Below are 19,673 nucleotides of genomic sequence, written 5' to 3'. Positions count from 1 at the left end.
CGTCCTCCAGCCCCGCGTCCGGGAGCCGCCCCGCGGAGAGCGGTTCCTCGCCCGCCTCCCGCACCCGCTCTCCGCTCTCTACCGAAGCCTGGCCGCCACCGTGGGCGCTGAGGCTCCCACCCACCCGGGCTGCTGCGGACACAGACGGGGGACTGCCACCCCCCACGCGGGGCGGCCGGCCGGCGGACGCTGCGGGGCGTCTCCTCACGGCCTCTGCACTGCAGCCGTCGCCCCGGTGCCCTCCCCCCGTCCCCCCCACCCCGCGTCGCCTCCACGCGGTCCCGCGGCCTCTCTAGCCCTGCACCTCCTCCCCATCACCCCATCCGTTTGCCTTGGTCAATGGCATTCTCCCGGTCGGCCTGTGCCCGCATCTTCCTGACCCTTACCCCCTCCACTCCGACACCCCCGTGCCCACCCTCAGGCACCACCCCTCTCGCAGCCTCCTGGGTTCGGTCTCTGGCGCAGAGCCCAGCTGCCACCTTCATGCCGATTGACTGCCAGACTCGCTGTTTCACTTCTTATTCTTTCATAAAAGGTCCCCATCCTACTGTAATAGGATATACACGTGCTCTTTATAAAATATTTAGCATAGTTGGAGTTTCAACTTCACTCAATAATTCATCCAACTATGTCTTAAGCACCCATATTTGCAGGCCTTGGGTCACTGCTGTGAGCTAATTTCCCACCCCCTGCCAGGGGGGCTCAGAGAGGGGGGATGTCCTCTACAAGCCTGAGCGTCACACTTTTTTTTTTTTTTTTAATATTTATTTATTTAGGCTGCGCCGGGTCTTAGTTGCAGCATGCACGCGGAATCCAGTTCCCCACCAGGGATGGAACCCGGGCCTCCTGCATTGGGAGCGTGGACTCTTAGCCACTGGACCGCCAGGGAAGTCCGGGGGTCGCTGTGCTTTTGAAGACTCACCAGTGTTTCTGAGCGACGCCCACCCCTTCTACCTGTGTACTGCTCACTGAGGGAGCCGGGCTGCTTCCATCCCCAACAACCCAGACGCCTCCAGTCGGGGGCTGGCCTCTCCCCTGCAGCAGCACGTTTCCGTGATCCCACATGCCGATGGAGGTCCCCCACATTCTCCTTTTCCCTTATTTAATGGCTTAGGTATTCATGGCCTTTCCTTTTCTGTATACGTTTTGGAGGATGGGGAAGGTGGAAGTCTGCGCTGCCTTAGGCTGTTCCATCGGTGAACAGGGCACATCCCTCCATTACATCTTCTGTGCCTCCTGTAATAGAATCATTATTTCTCTGTAACGTCTTGTTGGTTCTTCAGGTTACTTCCTAGACACCCTGTAATAGCTCCGCTGTAAACAGCCGCCACTTTCTGTGGTGTATTTCAGTTGGTTAGTCCGGTTAGGAGAAAAACCGCTGGTCTCCGTGTGCTCTCAGAATTGGCAGGTGGCAGAGTTGCCACTGGAGCACAGCGGGTGTGCGGTGGATGCTGGCAGGACGAGCGCATGGCGCCCACAGGACGGAGGGCGCAGCCGGGGCTGGCGGCCCTGCACCCCTACCCCCACGTTACGGCAGCCCCTCCGACGCTGTCCTCATCCCAGAAAGGGGCCTGGGTGGGGAGGTGACACCTGGTTAGGGGCTCCGATCCCGCAGAGGCTCCGAGCTCCGCCCTCCCTGCCCCTTGGGCAGGGGTGGACAGCAGGGGCTGCGCCGGCCCTCACCCCCGGCCGGCCCAGACTGGGTGGCTACTCTCCCCAAATCCTGTCTCTGGGGCAGGATGGCATTAGGGGGGCAGCCTGCCCTTCCTCGTGCTGATCCACTGACATGTGGCTTTTGACACATGGAAGGACTTTGGAAGGTTGAGGGACATTACTACAGCAAAACCTTCATTCTCATCTCTATTTAGGTGACGTTTCATCAGCTCGCATATCAATGAAGACGAAAAATAGGAAAAAGCCTAATGCTGAACCCTGTCTTATTACTTGGGCGAACCCCAAGTAATGTTCGCCCTTGAAGATGGGCCGCTCATTAACTGACGCATTTCCAATTCTACTTCGACGTTCAGTTACGAAAATTCGCCATGTCTGTGCCTCGTGTTGATCGAGTACGTACCTAACGATTCTGAGAACACAGGAAGTTCTTATTCCCAGGTCTGGCCGCATGGTCTCACAGATTAGGACAAACGACCCCCTCGATGTACTCCAGGTATTTGTCTGGGAGCAGCCGAGAGTGCTGGATAGGACAGGCCATGGCACAACATGGCGGAGGGTCATCTCACCCCACACTTGGACAGCAGGTGGGCTGGGAGTTCTGCCCCACCGGCCCCCTCACTCTGGAGACTGGAGCCACCGCCCTGGGGTCCCCAGGCACCTGGCGGAGGAAGTGGAGCTGGTAAGCTGGTCCACTCGAGCCCTGTGGCACTTCTGTTGGCCCTTCGTGGGCCAGAGCTCTCAGCCAGCCCTGCAGGGCTGGGTGGGGAGGCAGGTCACAGCCCACCGTGTGCCCGGGAGAACAGACCCTCTGTGACGCCATAACTTTCAACCCAGCACATTCCGCACTGGGGTGCCGTTCTGTGGGAAGGAGGAAAAACATGATGTTTACAGCTGTGAAAGGACAGCTTGCTGGGGTCCTTTTTAAGTGGACGAGGGCGAGTGTCAAATTGCAATGGCATTTTGAATCTGTCGGAGATGCTGAAAAGGCTGCTGGAACTGTTCTACTTTAAAATGATAACATTTACAACACGCTGGGCACGAGCAGCTTTAAAAAGTGAAAAGCTTGGATAACTTACGAACGAGGGGCGGGACACACAATTTCCAAGTCTCATTTAGGGGATCTCTGTGCAGCCACACCTACCCACGGTGCGCTTTTTTTTTTTGGCTGCCTTGGGTCTTTGTTGCTGTGCGCAGGCTTTCTCTAGTTGTGGCGAGCGGGGGCTACTCTTTGTTGCAGTGCGTGGGCTTCTCATTGTGGTAGCTTCTCTTGTTGTGGAGCACGGGCTCTAGGCACGCAGGCTTCAGGAGTTGGGGCACGTGGGCTCAGTAGTTGTGGCGCACGGGCTCTAGATCACAGGCTCAGTAACTGTGGCGCACGGAATTAGTTGCTCCGTGGCTCAGTGCGATCTTCCTGGACCAGGGCTCGAACCCGTGTCCCCTGCATTGGCAGGCGGGTTCCTAACCACTGCGCCACCAGGGAAGCCCCTGTGGCGCCTCTTACCTCTGCTCCACGGGGTGTCCATGCTGGTCTAGGTGGCTCGGCCTCCCACAGACTCTGACCCTTGGCGGGCAGGCACCGTGTGCTTCTGCCCACAGGCAGCAGAGGTCCCTGCTTGGGCACCGGCCCCCATCCCCATCCAAAGGTCACATGGGGGCTCCTGCCTGTTCTGGCCCAGCCAGGCTGTGCAGCGCCCTCCTGCCCTTGGCACACAGGTGTGCCCTGAGTACTGCCACCCCAGACACACCTCTGGGTCCCTGCTGAGATGTTCCCTGGCCCGCTCAGCCCCTTACTGCCCCTTACTGCCCCTTACTGGGATACCCGCCCAGCCCCTTACTGCCTGCAGCTCCTGCCCTGGCACGTGGTGGTGACCAAATCCCGCCACTCGCCACCAAGGATGGAGGGTGGGACCAGCCACGTGTACTCAGCCAACACTGGCTACCCCCCGGAATTTCTAGGTCTCCACTGTCACCGGTTGGTGTCAGAGGCCCGGCCCCCAAGACCCTGCTCTGGAGAAGGTGGCATGGCAAACCAGAGTGGGCTGGACTGGGACCTGGTCACGGAGAAGACCAAGGGGGCAGAGCCAGGTGGCAAGTGGGCAGGAGATGCAGACCGAGGGGGTTCAGCGGGACCCTGACTTCCACTCAGACTCTGCCAGGCGGGGCTCGAGGCTGCTCAGAGTGACCTGGCAACTGTCCTGGCAGCCCACGCACGCGGCCAAGGCCAGAACCTTCTCGTGTCCTGACAAGCTACTGGCTCTGTTTCTGAACCCAGCCCTTCCCCCACCAACTGACCCACAGCAGCCATTTGTGGTGTGTCCGCAGTTAGGAGAGCCCAACCCCAGGCCTGGGGGCCCCAGTGGGCTCCGGGCTGAGCCACCGGGGCCTCGACTCCCCCACCTGTGAGCCAGGAGACGGCGTTCCCAGCGCTCACAGCTGTCGGCAAAGGGACAGGGTCCTGAGGAGCAGGGCTGGGGGCAGCCAGTCATGGCGGGTGCTAGGGTCCTGGGGTGGCCTTGGGACCCCTGGTGCGGACACTGTCTGCTCTGTCCCTCCCGCCACGCCCTCCACCTCTGCAGCACCCACGGGGAGGTCTCTGTGGCCCTGCCCGTGACCTCCAAAGACTCGGATACAGGCCCCGCCCAGCTGCAGCAGGATGCAGGCGGGGGAGGATGCTGACCCCCACCCCTGCCCTGCCGGCCCAGCCCTGGGCAAAGACCCCCAGAGCCCCCAGGCTTCACACAGCTGGCGTGTGAAGTGAACGTGGCTCAAGGGCCTGGAGGCCATGTGAAAGCCTGACCGCCACCCCCAACACTGGACGCGGAGGCCACGCAAGTGTCCCACTCAAGCGTTTATTTCGGTGACAGCTGCAGGGACTGCCCAGGGGTGGGCACAGGCTGCGTGCGGAGCTGACAGCAGCGAGAGCAGACGTCAGACCAGGGGCCCCAGGCCCGTGGCCATGGCTGGAAACTAGGCAGGCCGCAGCCCAGATGGCGTCCCTCGGGGCGTGGAACGCGGCCTCTGGCCACCGCTTCTCAGCAGGGGCTCTGCTGGGCAGGGAGGGGCGGCCGCACACCCGGCCATGGCAGCAGACTTGGAAATGCGGGGTCCAGTGAGTGGGGCTCCCCGTGACAGCTCAGGCTCACGCTCAGGGACCACCGCGGGGGGCTGGCAGCCCCCTCTTCCCAGGGTGGTCTTACGAGGGGCGCTGAGGTTTGCTCATTAAGCTGTGAAAGGAAGGAGGCGCTGACCCCAAATGTCATCCCAGGACCGGGTGGACGGTGGCCGCAGCCCAGGGGCAGGGCCCGCAGGGGCAGGAGATGGCAGTGCTCACTTCTGCAGGGGCTGCAGCTCGGGCGGCAGGTTGCATCCCGTGTAAACCCCATTCGCGATGCTGTACTCCAGCAAAGCCCCGAAACACGGATCCTGATGACACACAAAGGGGCGGGGCTTGTACCTGACAGCCATCCCGCTGCCCCACTGGGCCCCTCTCCCTGAGCCCTGGGCCGCAGCTCACCCTGACAAGAACATGAGGATTTCCCACCACAATCAGCAAGGCTTTGGGTCTGGTGATTGCAACATTAAATCGTTTTGAGTTGGACAAGAATCCCAAAAAATATCTATCATCTTCAAATATGTCTTCATTTGACCGCACCTCAGAAACACAGAGATGGATAAAAATAGTGTTTAAAATTTTTCGGTGTGGAAACTCAATATATGAAAGCATTTAAAAACGTTAAACATCAGTATGACTCCATCTGTGGTCAAAGAAGAGAAAGACAGTGGGCAAGGAGCAGGCCTCACCGCGTTCTGTCTACACCCAAGGGGATACTCCAAACACCAAGGGGTGACCTCCGGGTGCGGGGTTTGAGGCAACGCTGCTTTTCCTCCTACCTGAACTCCCCAACCTGCCTGCAGTTAACACGCACTGTTCATAAAGGGAATTTTAAAGAGAAGAACAGACTTCCGAGAGCCGAGCCACCCTTCCCGGCCCGCAGGCTCCTTGCCAATCCCGCCCCTTCCACATCCCAGCCCTCCTTCTCCAACATTTAACTACTTCTTCCTGGGTTTCTGTACTTCTTCGTTTTGTTTTTTCAAAAAGAACACCCTACAGTTAACTGCTCGAGGTGACGGCCCAAGGCCCCTCCTGCCCCCGGGAGGCCCCGCACGGCAGCCAGCCTGGCGCGGGCCCCTGGGACGGGGGTACCTACAGTTGAGATGATGATAGCCAGATACTCTTGCCCTTGAAACTCCTCCACGGATCCAACCTTTACATCCATCAGATCAACATTTCGCAAAAGAATTCTGATTTTCTCCACCTTTGAACGAGATGAGATCAAAGATAAAATTTCACACATCTGACCATTCTTTACATCGTACAGCGTAAGCTGAACGTTAACCACTGAGCACCCGTGGCCTTTCAACCCCTGATCTCGGTTCATCAACTCGAAGCTGCTCACAGCACAAACCCCGATCTCAGGTGGGGTGTACGGGGCCGGGGCAGCACCCCCCAGGAGCAGGGCTTTGCGTCAAGAGGTGAGGACTCCCTGTCCTGAGAGTGGGGGCGGGGCCAGAGCGCCCCCTGGGGTTGGCGGGGAGAGAGCGCCCATCCAGGGGATCCCACCCCCGGGGCCTGAGTGGTTATGACAGGAACCAGGCTGTGTGGCCACAACAGGAAGGCCAGGAGGAAGAGGACGGGGGGACGGTCCTGAAGGGGGGAGCAGCTGATGAGCTGAGCAAGACTGGGGGTGTGTGAAGATCTCCAGAGGGTGCTAGTGAAGGAGAAGCAACTTGAAATTGTGAAAAGGAACATATAGTACTTGGACAAAAGCTCAGCTCCTGTCAGCGCAAGAGGCTGGAGGACGGGGACCAGAGGCGGCTCCCTCAGCACCCAGGGGATGGGCCTTCTCACACCCAGAGACCGCATGCGCGCCGAGGTGAGGTCACCACGTGTCCCCAGCCCCCGCCCCCCACCCCACCCCACAGATGCAGAGAGCGCCGTGTCCACCTTCCTTCCTCAGACCCCCGAGGAAGGCAGGAAGGCGCAGAGGAGCTGGCTGGAGCAGACCCACACCTGCTTCCGGTAAGGCGTGATCACGCCGATGTCGCCAGCGGACACCGGGCTGGAGATGCTTCTGGCCAGCAGGCAGCAGTAGCGCATGACCTGGACGGCCTCGGCAGGGCTGAACCACGACGGGCTTCGCCCCTCTCGAGCTTCGTCGCCCTGCGTTAGCAGGAAGACAAGAGAATGGCACGTCCGTCACAAAACGTCCTTTTCTCGACAGGAGTTTGTGAAGGGCCTATGAATTAGGGGAGACGTCAGGGTGGTGACTCAGCAGAGACAGAGGAGCCCTGCTCTCGTGCAGACTTGTGTTCCAGCAGGACAGACGGACGCTCAGCAGTAAGGACTCGTCCTGGATGCACAGATGCCGGGGGAGGAGGGTTGGCTGGGCGTGTCTGTGAACTGGGACCCCACCCCCTGCCAAAATGCCCCTGCGTCCTGGCGAGAGCAGACCTCGTGGACTGGGGGAGGCGGCCGGCCGGCTGATACCTATTTGGCCACAAATTTTTAAGAGCAGAATTTACAGGCCCTTGTTCTTGGTCAGAACCTAATAAAATTAGAAGTAAAATATAGGTCATCCAAACAATCTTAACCACGTGGAAATATACTTCTTTAGAACTCCTGGGTCAAAAAGGAAAATAAAGTCACAAGCACCTCGACAGACACGAAGACACACGTGGAAGGGCAGAGCTGGGAGGGCGCGGCCACCTGAGCCCCTGTGAGGAGGACACGCAGCACAGGGGCCAAGCGTCCATCTCACGGGAATTACGACAAACGAAGCAAAGATGAGCAAGTCAGCGAGTGGAAGGGGTCAAGAGAAAGCTGAAATTCATGAAGCAGAAAACAGGTGAAGATAAAGTCCAAAGCTGGTCTTCCAAGTAGACCAAAGGCCGGTGCCTCTCCTGTAAGGGGCCAGACGGTCAGAACCCGAGGCTTGGCTGCAGCCCTGCCGTCTGGGCGCAGGCTCCCGGCTCCAGGCCGCACTTCCTTTAGGACAAGACCCCAGCTGCCTTGGGCCCGGCCCCCCTTGGGCGCTCCTGGGGCTCAGCTGCCCCCTCGACTGGGCCCCTCTGCGAGATGCCCTGGGCTGGGGACAGAGCAGTGAGGCAGATGGGGGTCCTTCTGGAGCTCTGGGGGAGGGGCTGACGAGGGGAGCATATAGGTGACACCTGGAGGTCTCATTCCAGGGACGCAGTGCCCTGCGGGGGAGCGAGGGCCCTGGCAGTGCCGCAGCCTTGTCACCCGGACGGCAGTGCCCTTTTGCTCCAACGGTGGGAGTGGAGGCCGCCGTTCCCCGCGAGCCGGCCTGAGGCCTCATCCTCATTTTCTTCTGGGGACCCAGAATGGAGCCAGTACACGGTCAGGCCCCCGAGAAATACCCACTAAATAAGGTGACCTTTCTGGACTCTGTTCTTTTCACACCGAGCACCTCCATCTCCACAGCTCCATGGTAGGTTATCCAGTGGATCTGGAGTCTCCATTTCCTTCTACACAACGTTTTTGCACATTTGCCACTCCCTTCTACACCCAGTTTTTGTCGCGAATGAGCCTACTGTGACCCTCACGTAGTTTGCAGGAAACACATGGGTTGCTGTGGGCAGAGCTGACCTCTCCTCAAGGCTGTCCCTCCACCGGGAGCGCGGGTGCTCTCGGGCGGACCTCCCCTCCTTGGCTGACTGCTCTGCTGCCCCTGAAACCTGGGACGCCTTCGAGCAGAGGCTGGGGGAGCGGCATTCCTGGAGGGGCCTCGTGCCTAGCGACCACGCTGGTCTCCCCACAGAGCCCCCCTTCGATGCCCACCTCGGGCCAGCCCCCCCGGGCCTGCTGTGCAGTCACCCGAGTGCCAAGGGGCTGGTCCTGCGGGGGCAGAGCCCCCTCCTCACTGGCTTCTCTCCCCCGGGACCAGCAGGGAGCAAGCCCACCACAAGCTCTCAGGAGATGCTGGGTTAATGACGCCGGGTTAAGGACCAGATTCAACATGGTAACCAGGACACGTGTAACCGTGGGTAGCACTGAGGGCTCGCCCTCCTGCCGAGCCTGGCCCACACCCACCCTCACTCCGTGGAAGATGAGAGGGAAGTCCTTCCTGAGTAACTTCTCCCAGCCCAGCAAGGAGGTCACCACCCTGGGGTCTGCGCAGACTTCCAGCTCTCGGTGGTAGAACAGTCTGGACGGTAGGGCCAGCAGAGCTGAGTGGGACCTGTAGTTCTTCACGAGCTTCGTCACCTGCAGGTAGGAAGCAGGGGCAGGTCCAGGGCCAAAGCCAGCACGTGCACCCGACGTGCCTCCAGGGGAAAGGTGCCTGGTCACCTCGAATCACACCCGGGTGGCCCTGCCTGTGATGCCCGCCCCCATCACCTCCGCGGGACTTGGAAGCGCTCTTGGCACCTCCACCTCAGATGACTGGGCTCTGACAGAGAAGAACAGGAGAGAAAGTGTCCCTGTGCGGGGCTGCAGGCTGTCTGCAAGCTGCACCCTGATTCCCTGTGTCGCGACTCCGGCCATTAGAGCAGCTCGGGGAGCCGGGCCCTGGGCCCCGAGGCAGGATGGCTACCCACAGCCAGCCCCCCGAGGCGCTGTGGGACGAAGCACCAGGACGTGGAGCAAGGACAACTTTGCTTCCTGCCGCCAACTGGCTGGGAAGTTCATCCTAGTCTTTCCTTTTTCCCGGGGTGAGAAGGCCAGAGGCCCGGGACTCTCCTGCTGACAAACTTCCACTCAGTCACCAAGACGGGTCCAGCCTCTGAGACACTGATCAAAACCCCAAACCCGACTCGGCAGCGCGGCTCCTCCCTGGGCCGGGCTGGGCCGGGCCCCGCGGTGCTGGCCTGGACACCTGCCCGCCGCCCCATCCGCCCTGTGCCCACGTGCCCTCCCTGTTCTCCAGGGGCAAAGGGCCCGGGGCTGACAACCTGGAACGCGGAATAGGCCCCAGGCAGTTGCCCTGACCATCTGCCCACCATCACCGCACCTGGCTTGCTGTTTAAAGTCCAGGGGGGAACCTCTCCTTGTCTCTGTACTGGGAGAGCCCAGAGGATAATGTTATTGGCTCACCTCAACAGGGGACCCCATGGACACAAAGCTCCCGAGCTCCAGGGTGCTGGGGGCTCCTGAAATGCAGACCCTGAGGCCCATCCCTCTGTGTCATAAGAGGTCGGCTGAGAACCCAGGAACTGGCACTTTCACCAGTACGTCGGGAGACCGCAGACACGCTGCCTTCTCTTCCAGGTAAACTTCCAGAGCTCCCTCCCGTTTCCCACAGTGACACAGACTGAAGCTCTCTTACTGAGGGGCTGGCGCTGCCTGCAAGGGCCGGCCCCCCAGGGAGCCCCTCAGCAAACCCTGGAAGCAGTTCCTGAGTTCCTGGGACCGTGGAGTTGGTGCAAGTGCCTCAGGTGCACTTTGGGGGTGGTGGCAGAAGGAGGGTGGGCTGCTTGGGCCCTGCCCCTGGGTGTGGCTCGGGGGACACAGGGTGGTGAGCTCCCACGTGGGCCCCTCTGCTCGAATCCCAACAAGGAGCACGTGGGGTCCAAGCTCACCAACAAGGGGTTGTAGGCACCACAGGCTCCAAAAGCATCTTCGTCTCGCAGATACGCTGGTCGGGACATCAGTCTCTCCAGCATAGAGACGTGCAGCCCATAGGCCATGGCAAGTCTGGACTTGATGACCGGCCCGAGCTGCATGGGGTCTCCGGCCAGGACGACCTGTGTGGCACGAACAGGATGGCCTCAGAGTGAGTCCCCTGGTGTGTGGCGGGCAGGGGCCAAGGTTGGGGCGACCGCAGCGCGTGGGCCTCACCTGGCCGCTGACGTCTGAGACCAGCCCCAGGGGGATGAGGCACTCGGGCTCACTCGCCTGGCCCGCTTCGTCCACAAACACGTGAGTGAAGTGTCCGACTCTAGAGCAGGCACGTTCCCGGGGTCACTCTTGTCCACGTGTCCTGCCCAGCAAGGCCTCGCCTCGCTGCCCGGGGCGCCTGCTCCCCTGCTCCTGCCCGTGCCCGCGGGCACCTCCCGACTCCCCGCGAACACACCACCTCCTCCTCCCCGCCTCCGCCCGGGACGCCCCAAGAGCCCACCTCAACCCTATCTGGTAGAAGAGCCCTGCGCTGCTGCACGTGGTGACGACCACCCTGAAGCGAGAGGCCTTCCAGATGTCTTCCCCGTCTCTGCAATACGGCCTGATGGTCTCTGTGATGCTCTGTGGGGGGCAGGCCACCTGCCAGGTTACTGAGCATTTCTTTAAACTGGACATAATCACAAAGCTGAATGGAATTCTAAATGATAACCTCATCCTGCTGCCACTTCTTAGTTGTGACTCAGTATTAAGATTGTTTTTTATATCAAAACGTCTTATGTTTTCCTATCAATTTAGTCCACGTTTTACAGACTCTGGAACCATGAATATAACAGAGAATCCTGCAGATCCTTCCCCAAGACAACCACATACATTTTCTAGATTCAATCTCGTCTGTTAACCAAACTGGGAGCTTTTACAGCAAACCAACAGAACCAAAAAGCAACTGTACCTTTGGGGAAAAATAAGAGAGTCGCAGCAGCATTTAACAAAGCTGGGAACGCCCAGAACGTCACTAAACGTTCAGGAAGGAAAGAGCCCTCGTGTTCCGGTGTGGTGTCGGGACAAGGTCCGGGGAGGACGCTCACCTCCTCGAACCTGCAGGTGGCGTTCACGCGGACCATGGCGCCCAGCCGCAGTGCCTGGCTCTCGTGCAGCCGCAGGCACACGAGGTCGGTCGCGCTGTTGGAGGGCGCGCACACCAGGATCCGACTGTCCGGCAGAGTGTGGAAGACCTTCCCCAGGACACACGGGAGGCAAAAGGGGACGGGTCAGCGGCCAGTGCCAAGCCCACCCGCGAGGGCTCCTGACGTGGACTCGCCGCGTGGGCCCACGTCACCCCTCACGCGTCTGAGCCTGGCCCTGCCACTGTGTGCAGGTGGCGGAGTCCCCATCTCCCGGACCCTAAACTGCCCGGCTCTGGGTACCGCGGGCGACCCGAGTCCCCGGCGACGCAGGACACTGAACACACAACGTCCACGACTCAATTTAAATCTCAATGGAAGCGCCAGACACTTGTGCAGTTTCTATTCCGAAGTGGAGCGGTTCCTGTCTAAACCTAGGAAATGAGCTCTTAACGTCCTATAGCCACACAGCAAACTTTGCTAAATATGAAACAACTGGGATTTTTCAAACTCTTTCCAACGTTCTCGTCTATGGTTTAAACCGACGCTTCCCGATGACAGGCGCACACAGCTGTTTACCGCGACCCCGTCCCCGCCCGCCATTACCTGTAGAACAGCCTCTATGATGGTCACCGTCTTCCCAGTCCCAGGAGGCCCGAAGAGCACATAGGGGATCGGGCGGCAGTCTCCACTCAGGATCCTCCTCACCGCCAACTTCTGGTTTTCATTGAGCAGGGGGTTGAAAAACTCCTCTCTCGCTTTCGGGGCTCCGCTGACTGCGTCAAAGGGGAGAGACAGGGTCGGCAGAGGTCACGGCTGGTCCCCTCACGACCCGTCCCAGCGTCACTCGCATTCAGGACAGTCGGCTGAGAGCCAAAGCGCAGGCCACCCCGACCGCTCCCCGCGTCACCTGTGCAGTGTCACCGAGGTATTAAGAGTGGTTGTTAACAGGTGGACAAGAGCAGCCCACCATCAGGAAGGTCAAAACACATGTCCCCTCGGCTGCCCGAGATCCCCCCCACCAAGTCCTGCAGGAGCTGGCTTGGTCCCCAGACTCACCCAGCCCGTCGGTCTCTGTGGCGAAGGCCCACGGCCCTGGTGTGTCCTGGGCACCCGCCCGCTGCTCCTCTGGGGTGTGCTTAGCTTGGTCCTTCAAGGCTTTCCTATTCTAGAAAAATCATGCAGAAAAATGGCTTAAAAAGAAAGCTTTGGGACTTCCCTAGTGGTGCAGTGGTTAAGAATCCGCCTGCCAATGCAGGGGACATGGGTTCAATCCCTGGTCCGGGAAGATCTCACATGCTGCGGAGCAGCTAAGTCCGTGCACCACAACTACTGAGCCTGCGTGCCACAACTACTGAAGCCCGTGCGCCTAGAGCCCGTGCTCCGCAACAAGAGAAGCCACTGCAATGAGGAGCCCACGCGCTGCAAGGAAGAGCAGCCTCCACTCGCTGCAACTAGAGGAAGCCCATGTGCAGCAACGAAGACCCAGCACAGCCAAAAAAATAAAAAATAAAATAAATAAAGCAATACCTTGGAGGTGGGCTGTCCGTGGTTTTTGATGTCTTGTGCGTGTTTCCAATTCCATGTCACTTGGGGAGACTGTAAAATGATTTCTTCTGGAAACAACACTTTTAAAACAAGAAAAAGCGAGAAGGTAGACATTACTGAAAAGCTTAAGAAAGATAAATAGAGGCAGCTAGTCCTGAAGAAATTCATGTCTGTGTATTCCTCTCCTCTCTGGCCCTGTGCACTGCTTCTCACCTACAGCATAGTGCCAGCACTGCATATTCTTTGCAACAAAGCCATTTACTTGTCTATTTGTAAGTACAAAAATGAGTTACGTTTAGGAGGGAAAGCAGAGTGCAATCATTTTATTTTTAATAACCTAAGCATGCCATTTCTACATAGCTGAAATTGTAAGAAAACACTGAACGTCCCCAATAGAAAAGAAAACACTGGGTATCACATAGTTTTACTTCTAATGTATAAATGAAGAGACTGGTTTACACAAAATTTTACGTGATGCTTCTAAAAATACTCCGGGAAGATGTAACACCGTCATCCCACAAAAGTTAATACCTTTTACGCCCAAGTAGACAGCTTGTTCAAGTGCAAAGTGACACCGTCTGCTGGTGGTCCTGTGGGAGAGAGTGACGCGGGTCAGCACCCTGGGACCCTTAACAAACACTCACACGAGACCGGGCTGGAGGCACCAGCAGGAGTTTTACGAGAAAACTCTCAACACCTGTCGGGACAGCAGGGACGCCTTCCTTTCTGGGAATACTCCTGTTTTAATGTATAAAGTGGACAAGTAGAAAAAAGAGAAAATACAGCCTGTGAAGTGTCAGAGCTGCATCAATAGGGAAGTAACTTTGATGGTAAAGATTCACTCCTGTGAAATTTATTCAGAACAACAGTTAAAAAATAAACTGAAGCATGTTAAAAATGCTAAGTATTGGGGCTTCCCTAGTGGTGCGGTGGTTAAGAATCCGCTTGCCAATGCAGGGGACACGGGTTTGAGCCCTGGTCCGGGAAGATCCCACACGCTGTGGAGCAGCTAAGCCCGTGTGCCACAACTACTGAGCCTGCGCTCTAGAGCCTGTGAGGCACAACTACTGAAGCCCGTGCGCCTAGAGCCCATGCTCTGCAACAAGAGAAGCCACTGCAATGAGAAGCCCACGCACCGCAACGAAGAGTAGCCCCCGCTCGCTGCAACTAGAGAAAGCCCACGCACAGCAAAGAAGACCCAACGCAGCCAAAAATTAAAAAATTAAATAAATTAAAAAATTATTAGACAAGCAAAACAGCCGGAAAATAAGAAGCATCCTCAGGGGAAAAGTTAAAAGAAACAGACCCAGAAATGAACTAGATACTCAATTAGCATACAAGAAGTTCAAAACAGTTGTTATAAATACATTTAAGATTTAAAGATGGACATAATGGTTGAGAAGATGGGGAATCTCTACAGAAAAGACCCAACACAGCCAAAAATAAAATAAAAAAAGAAAAAGTTAAGTTTATTAGGGCAAAAATTGATTTGAATCAGGCAGCAAAGCATCCCATTAGCAGACAGAAGAGCTCTGAGGGGATGTGCGGAACGCACGCCTTCTGCAGGCAGGAGGGGCGGGACGGGAAGTGATTCAGGCGAAAAGGCAGGCTGGCTGGGGCAAGGTCACTGTCCTTGAGCGGACGGCAGGGGTCATTCAGGGAGACGACCCCCCGTGCTGATCACGGGGTTCCTGGCTGACTGGTTCACGATTCCATTTCTGAGACAGCCGAGACTGCAATTCAGTGAAACCTCAGTTTGGTGACGTGGGGCTCAGTATAAGCGACTCCACTGTGGGCCTGTTCTCCTTTTTTTTTTTTTTTTTTTTGGCTTTGCCACACGTCAAACGGGATTTTAGTTCCCTGTTCAGGGATAGAACCCCCGTGCCCCCTACAGTGGAAGCATGGAGTCTTAACCACTGGACCGCCAGGGAAGTCCCTGTTCTCTTGTATTTTAACACAACAAAAAGAACAAAAAATGGAAAATAAAATTCCACCTTCAATGGAACAAGATGACCAAAGCTCCAAAGCACAAAAGAAAAGAATGCTCAGTAAGGAGCATCTGGCCTCAAACAAGCAAAGGCACGAGAGCTGGTTCACGCCACCTCAGAACTCCGGCCACAGGCGGATCTCCGGAAAATGCAGGTCACCGTCAGGACCCATTCCCACAGCGCAGCGTTCTGGGGGCGTGTATGGGGCCAGAAGGAACGGGAGCCTCACCTGCAGGGCCCCAGGCTCCAGGCAGCCCCATCACCCCTGGGATACAATAAACTCCACTCAAGAGGAGCAGCAACCGGAAAAGACCCTCCTAGGACTTAGCAAAGCTGACTCTAGGAAGAAAAAACAACTTAAAGCAGATCAGTTACAGAGGAAGAAACCTTCCAGTGGGAAGTCACCATAATGAAGACTCTAAAACGCCCAGGAAACCAGACACCCCGTCAACCTGCAGCCCAGTGCTTTACCCCTAACAGCATGAAAACAGCATGAAAACGCGAGCCAAACGTTTCCCAGTAAATCCTTGGAGCACATTACGGAAGGAATTCACCACACAGAACACCACGTTTTTCATCTTGGGCCTATAAGAAAGGTTCGACAGAAAGTTATCCAGTCGAAATATCCATCTCCTGAATAGGCTGAACAAAAAAATTATTATCTCAAGAAATGCCAAAAAGGAAATGAATGTAATAGCTCAGAATAGAAACTGACGCTTAAAATTCCTTAACACAATTAATCCGAAGGACAGCAAGACACTAGATGGTAAAATACTAGCAGTATTTACTAAACTAGAAAACAAGACGAAGACACAGGAGATGGAAACCATGAGAGAACAGTAAAGCAGCTGGGTGGGAACTAACACAACAACAGACAAGGATTCTAAAGGAGGACAAAGAACGGAAAGAAAAGAGGAATTAAAGGAAACTTTCCTAGGTACAAACTGTTGTCCAAGAGGAGACCCCATATGGCAAAGACGACAATTCTCCCTGTATTTTAACATCATGGTACAAAGATGTAAGAATGTTTATTGCTTCACTGTCTGTGATAGGAAGAAGCTTAGAACCTAAAGGTCCAGCAGGGGTAATAAAGACCAGAGCAAAACCCAATGGACTGGGAGTGCCCTGGTGGCCCAGTGGTTAGGACATGGGCTTTCACTGCCGTGGACCCGGGTTGGGGAACTAAGACCCCACCAGCCATGCAGTGCAGCCAAAAAAAAAAACCCCAAAAAACCCGATGGACTAGAGACAGAAACACACGAGAGAATACTGATGAGGCTGGAAGTCCGTCCTTCGATGAGATCAGTAAAGCCGACAAAGCTCTAGCCAAACTGACAGGAAAAGAAAGGGCAGACATGTTGCCAGTCCTGGGAACGAGAGTGGTAATGTCAGCAAAGACTCTACAAGCACTAAGCGAACAATAAGGAAATATCATGAGCAATTTCACACAAATACATTAGATAACTCAGATGAAACGCACAAATCCGTAAAGACACACACACTACCAGAGTCCATGCGGCAAGAAACTAAGGGTTCTTAATCTCTTAAAGAAACTGAATTTGTAGTCAGGAAGCTTCTCACAGAGAAAACTTCAGACCTAGAAGGCTTTACTGGTAAATTCTACCAAGCATTTAAGAAAGAAGTGATGAAATTCATATTTTAAGGCAAGACAAGAAAAATCTAAACATAAACTTGTTCTCTGCCCTTTGGCCTCCTCCCTCCTCACTAGTGTGCATCTGCATCTGCGTTATGTGTTAACCTGACCTCCCCCATGGCAGAAATACCTGCTCAACCAAAGACTGATTTTTCTCCTTCTGGAGCCAGCCACGTAACTCCTTAGAAGATAACATTCCTTTCTCAGTCCCGTGAGGGGTCACGGTGACCCACCACTCACCTTGTGCACGTGCAGACATCTTTGGTGGACTTTATGGACAGGGCAATGGGTCGTTTCCCTTAAAGACAGTGATTGGTGCAGAACAGACAGGTCAGATGACCTGGGGAGACTCTGGGCTGCAGTGAATGGGAGTTCTTAGCTTAAATACTTATGACCTTATTAGTGTGACCAGCTCTATTACCTGTACTCTTCCTATTCTTCCTAACAACAAGATTATTGTTTCCTGCATTACCAAATGTGTGACTGAGCCCCCGATAAAAATAATGATGACTAGGTGACCTGAAACGACTGACCAAATACATAGTTCCATAAGCTCAATGACTGCAACAGAGTAACTCTAGATGTGGGAAGAAGCAGCCAGAGGGAACCATTTCCTGGACCATAAATGACTAGAGGGACAGCTGGTCCAGAGGCTCTGGGCTACTGTTAACAGGGCCTAGGCCAGCACACTGAGTGGCCCAGCAATGAAGTTCTCGTCTGAGCTGGGAATGAGCAGTCCTAGCACCGTGGACAAAATGGTCACCAAGTGCCTCCCAAACCTTGGTTGAAATTAAGACTGAAAGGGAGGGGACTGTAACATAAAGAATGTTGTCCACCCTCCAGTTCTACAAGAATCAAGTCGTTAACCACTGCACAGTACATCCCGAAAGGAATTCAGGGAAGATCAGGATGAAGCATTTTGTGCTCTGGGAAAACTGGCAGAACTGGTCCTCAGATAGTTAGATATTTTCAGGAGAAAATTTTTATAAACCCAGTATTCTGCTTCTTCCCATGTTTAGAAAAGCACTAAACCATTAGCTAAGGCATCTGTTCCTTGTGAATAGCTGTGTGCTTGGTTGCACGCACCCCTTCAAAATCACACCTATACTGGTCTCCTCCCTACCTCTTGGGAACGGTCCTCAGAGCCTCTGAAAGACTGTCCCCCAGGTTATAATCCTCAGGTTAGCTAAAATAAAATTCTTCATTTGTTTCTTAGACTGACTACTGATTAATATTTTTGTCAACATAAGTAATACCCATTCTACACAAACTGTCCCAGAAAATGGAAGAGGAGGTGACACCTTCCAACGTACTGTGAGGCCAGTGTTACCTCGTACCAAAATCAGAAAGAGATACTTCAAGAGACTAAAGACCAATATTCCTCATGAACACAGACGAAAAAATTAATACAATTTTAGCAAATCAGATCTAACAACATATAAAAGGAAATTACATCATGGCCAAGTGGGGTTTATTCTAAGAATGCAAAGTTGATTTTACAATCAATGTAACTATCTTAATAGACCAAAACTGAAAACCCACATGATCATCTCAATAGATACAGAAAAAGCATTTGACAAAATCCCATATCCATTTTTGATTAAATAAATCTCAGCAAACTAGGAGTCTATCTCCTTAACCTGACAGGGCCAAATACAAAAACCTACAGCTCACACAGCACTAGATGGTTCAAGACTGAACGCTACTGGCCTAAGATCAGGAACAAGGCAAGGACGCCACTTCCCGCCACTTCTACTTAACACCATTCTGGAGGCTCTAGCCAGCGCGAGGCGAGACGAAGCAAGATGCATCCAGATGAGAAAGGAAGCAGCAAAACTGTCTTTATTTGAATACATGATTTTACTGTATACACAGTAGATCCTATATAACCTGTAAAAAGCTACTAGAACTATTAAGTGAGTTTAGCAAGCTGGCAGGATACAAGATTAATATACAAACATCAATTGCATTTAAAGAGTCAGGGACAAATTTGACAAAAGATATACAAAACCTGTACAGTGAAAAGTACAAAACACTGCCTAAAGAAATGAAAAAATGCCTAACTAGATGGAGAGAAATACCATTTCCAAGGGTTAGAAAACTCAATATTAAGATGTCAATTCTCAGAATACCACTCAGCCATAAAGAGTGAAGCAATGCCACTTACAGTGACATGGACGGACCCAGAGGTTATCATACTAAGTGAAGTCAGACAAAGACAAATATTATTAGATATCACTTACATGTGGAACCTAAAAAATAATACAAATGAATCTATTTACAAAAAACAGAAACAGACTCAGACATAGAAAACAAACTTACGATTACCAAAAGGGAGAGGGGGGAAGGATAAATTAGGAGTTTGGGATTAACAAATACACACTACATATATACATAAAACAGACAGCCAACAAGGACCTACTGTATAGCACAGGGAACTATATTGAATATCTTGTAATAACCTATAAAGGAAAAGAATCTGAAAAAAATATATACTGTATATAACAGAATCACCTTGCTGTACACCTGAAACTAAAACAATATTGTAAATCAGCTATACTTCAATTAAAAAAAAAAAAAGGATGTCAATTCTCCCTTAAGTGGACCTAAAGAGTCAATGTCATCCTGATCAAAATCTCAACAGGCTTTTTGTAGAAACTGACAGGCTGAGTCTAAAATCCACATGGGAATACCAAAGACCTGGAATAGCTACAACTCTGCAGGAGAGGGACACAGTGGAGGCCGTCCCCTCCCTGATTTCAAGACTCATCACAAAGGCACAGTGACCGAGACTCTGTGGTGTAGGCTGCAAGACTGACAGACGCACCAGTGGAGCCGAATGGACAGCTTAGGGATAGATCCACATGCGTAGGCCAATCTGCTTTCTTTTCTTTCTTTTTTTTTGTTTTTTATAAACCTTTATTTTAAATGTTATTTTAATATATGTATTTTAATTGGAGCAGAATTGCTTTACAATGTTGTGTCAGTTTCTGCTGCAGAACAAAGTGAATCAGCTATATGTATACATATATCCCCTCAACTGGTGTTCA

The 19,673-nt window shown here is 54.0% G+C and overlaps 1 protein-coding gene across 1 annotated transcript in view; it reads right to left on the bottom strand.

Annotated features, from left to right (window-relative positions):
* Positions 1–5,001: 5,001 nt before the first annotated feature.
* Positions 5,002–19,673, bottom strand: part of MOV10L1 (Mov10 like RISC complex RNA helicase 1) — a 43,375-nt gene continuing 28,703 nt past the window's right edge. Inside the window, exons 14-26 of the mRNA XM_036866777.1 lie at positions 13,513–13,571; positions 12,964–13,061; positions 12,493–12,601; positions 12,040–12,209; positions 11,398–11,544; positions 10,812–10,933; positions 10,532–10,631; positions 10,273–10,437; positions 8,786–8,959; positions 6,746–6,895; positions 5,883–5,990; positions 5,189–5,326; positions 5,002–5,097 (exon numbers count right to left, since the gene is read on the bottom strand). Of these exons, the coding sequence (XP_036722672.1) occupies positions 5,002–5,097; positions 5,189–5,326; positions 5,883–5,990; positions 6,746–6,895; positions 8,786–8,959; positions 10,273–10,437; positions 10,532–10,631; positions 10,812–10,933; positions 11,398–11,544; positions 12,040–12,209; positions 12,493–12,601; positions 12,964–13,061; positions 13,513–13,571 (1,636 nt within the window). The remainder of the gene's footprint in view (positions 5,098–5,188; positions 5,327–5,882; positions 5,991–6,745; positions 6,896–8,785; positions 8,960–10,272; positions 10,438–10,531; positions 10,632–10,811; positions 10,934–11,397; positions 11,545–12,039; positions 12,210–12,492; positions 12,602–12,963; positions 13,062–13,512; positions 13,572–19,673) is intronic.

Source organism: Balaenoptera musculus, chromosome 10, assembly GCF_009873245.2.
Source record: "Balaenoptera musculus isolate JJ_BM4_2016_0621 chromosome 10, mBalMus1.pri.v3, whole genome shotgun sequence".
In the NCBI taxonomy this organism is placed as follows: Eukaryota; Metazoa; Chordata; class Mammalia; order Artiodactyla; family Balaenopteridae; genus Balaenoptera; species Balaenoptera musculus.
Note: the sequence above shows the minus strand (reverse complement) of the source record. Positions and strands in the feature narration are given on the sequence as shown.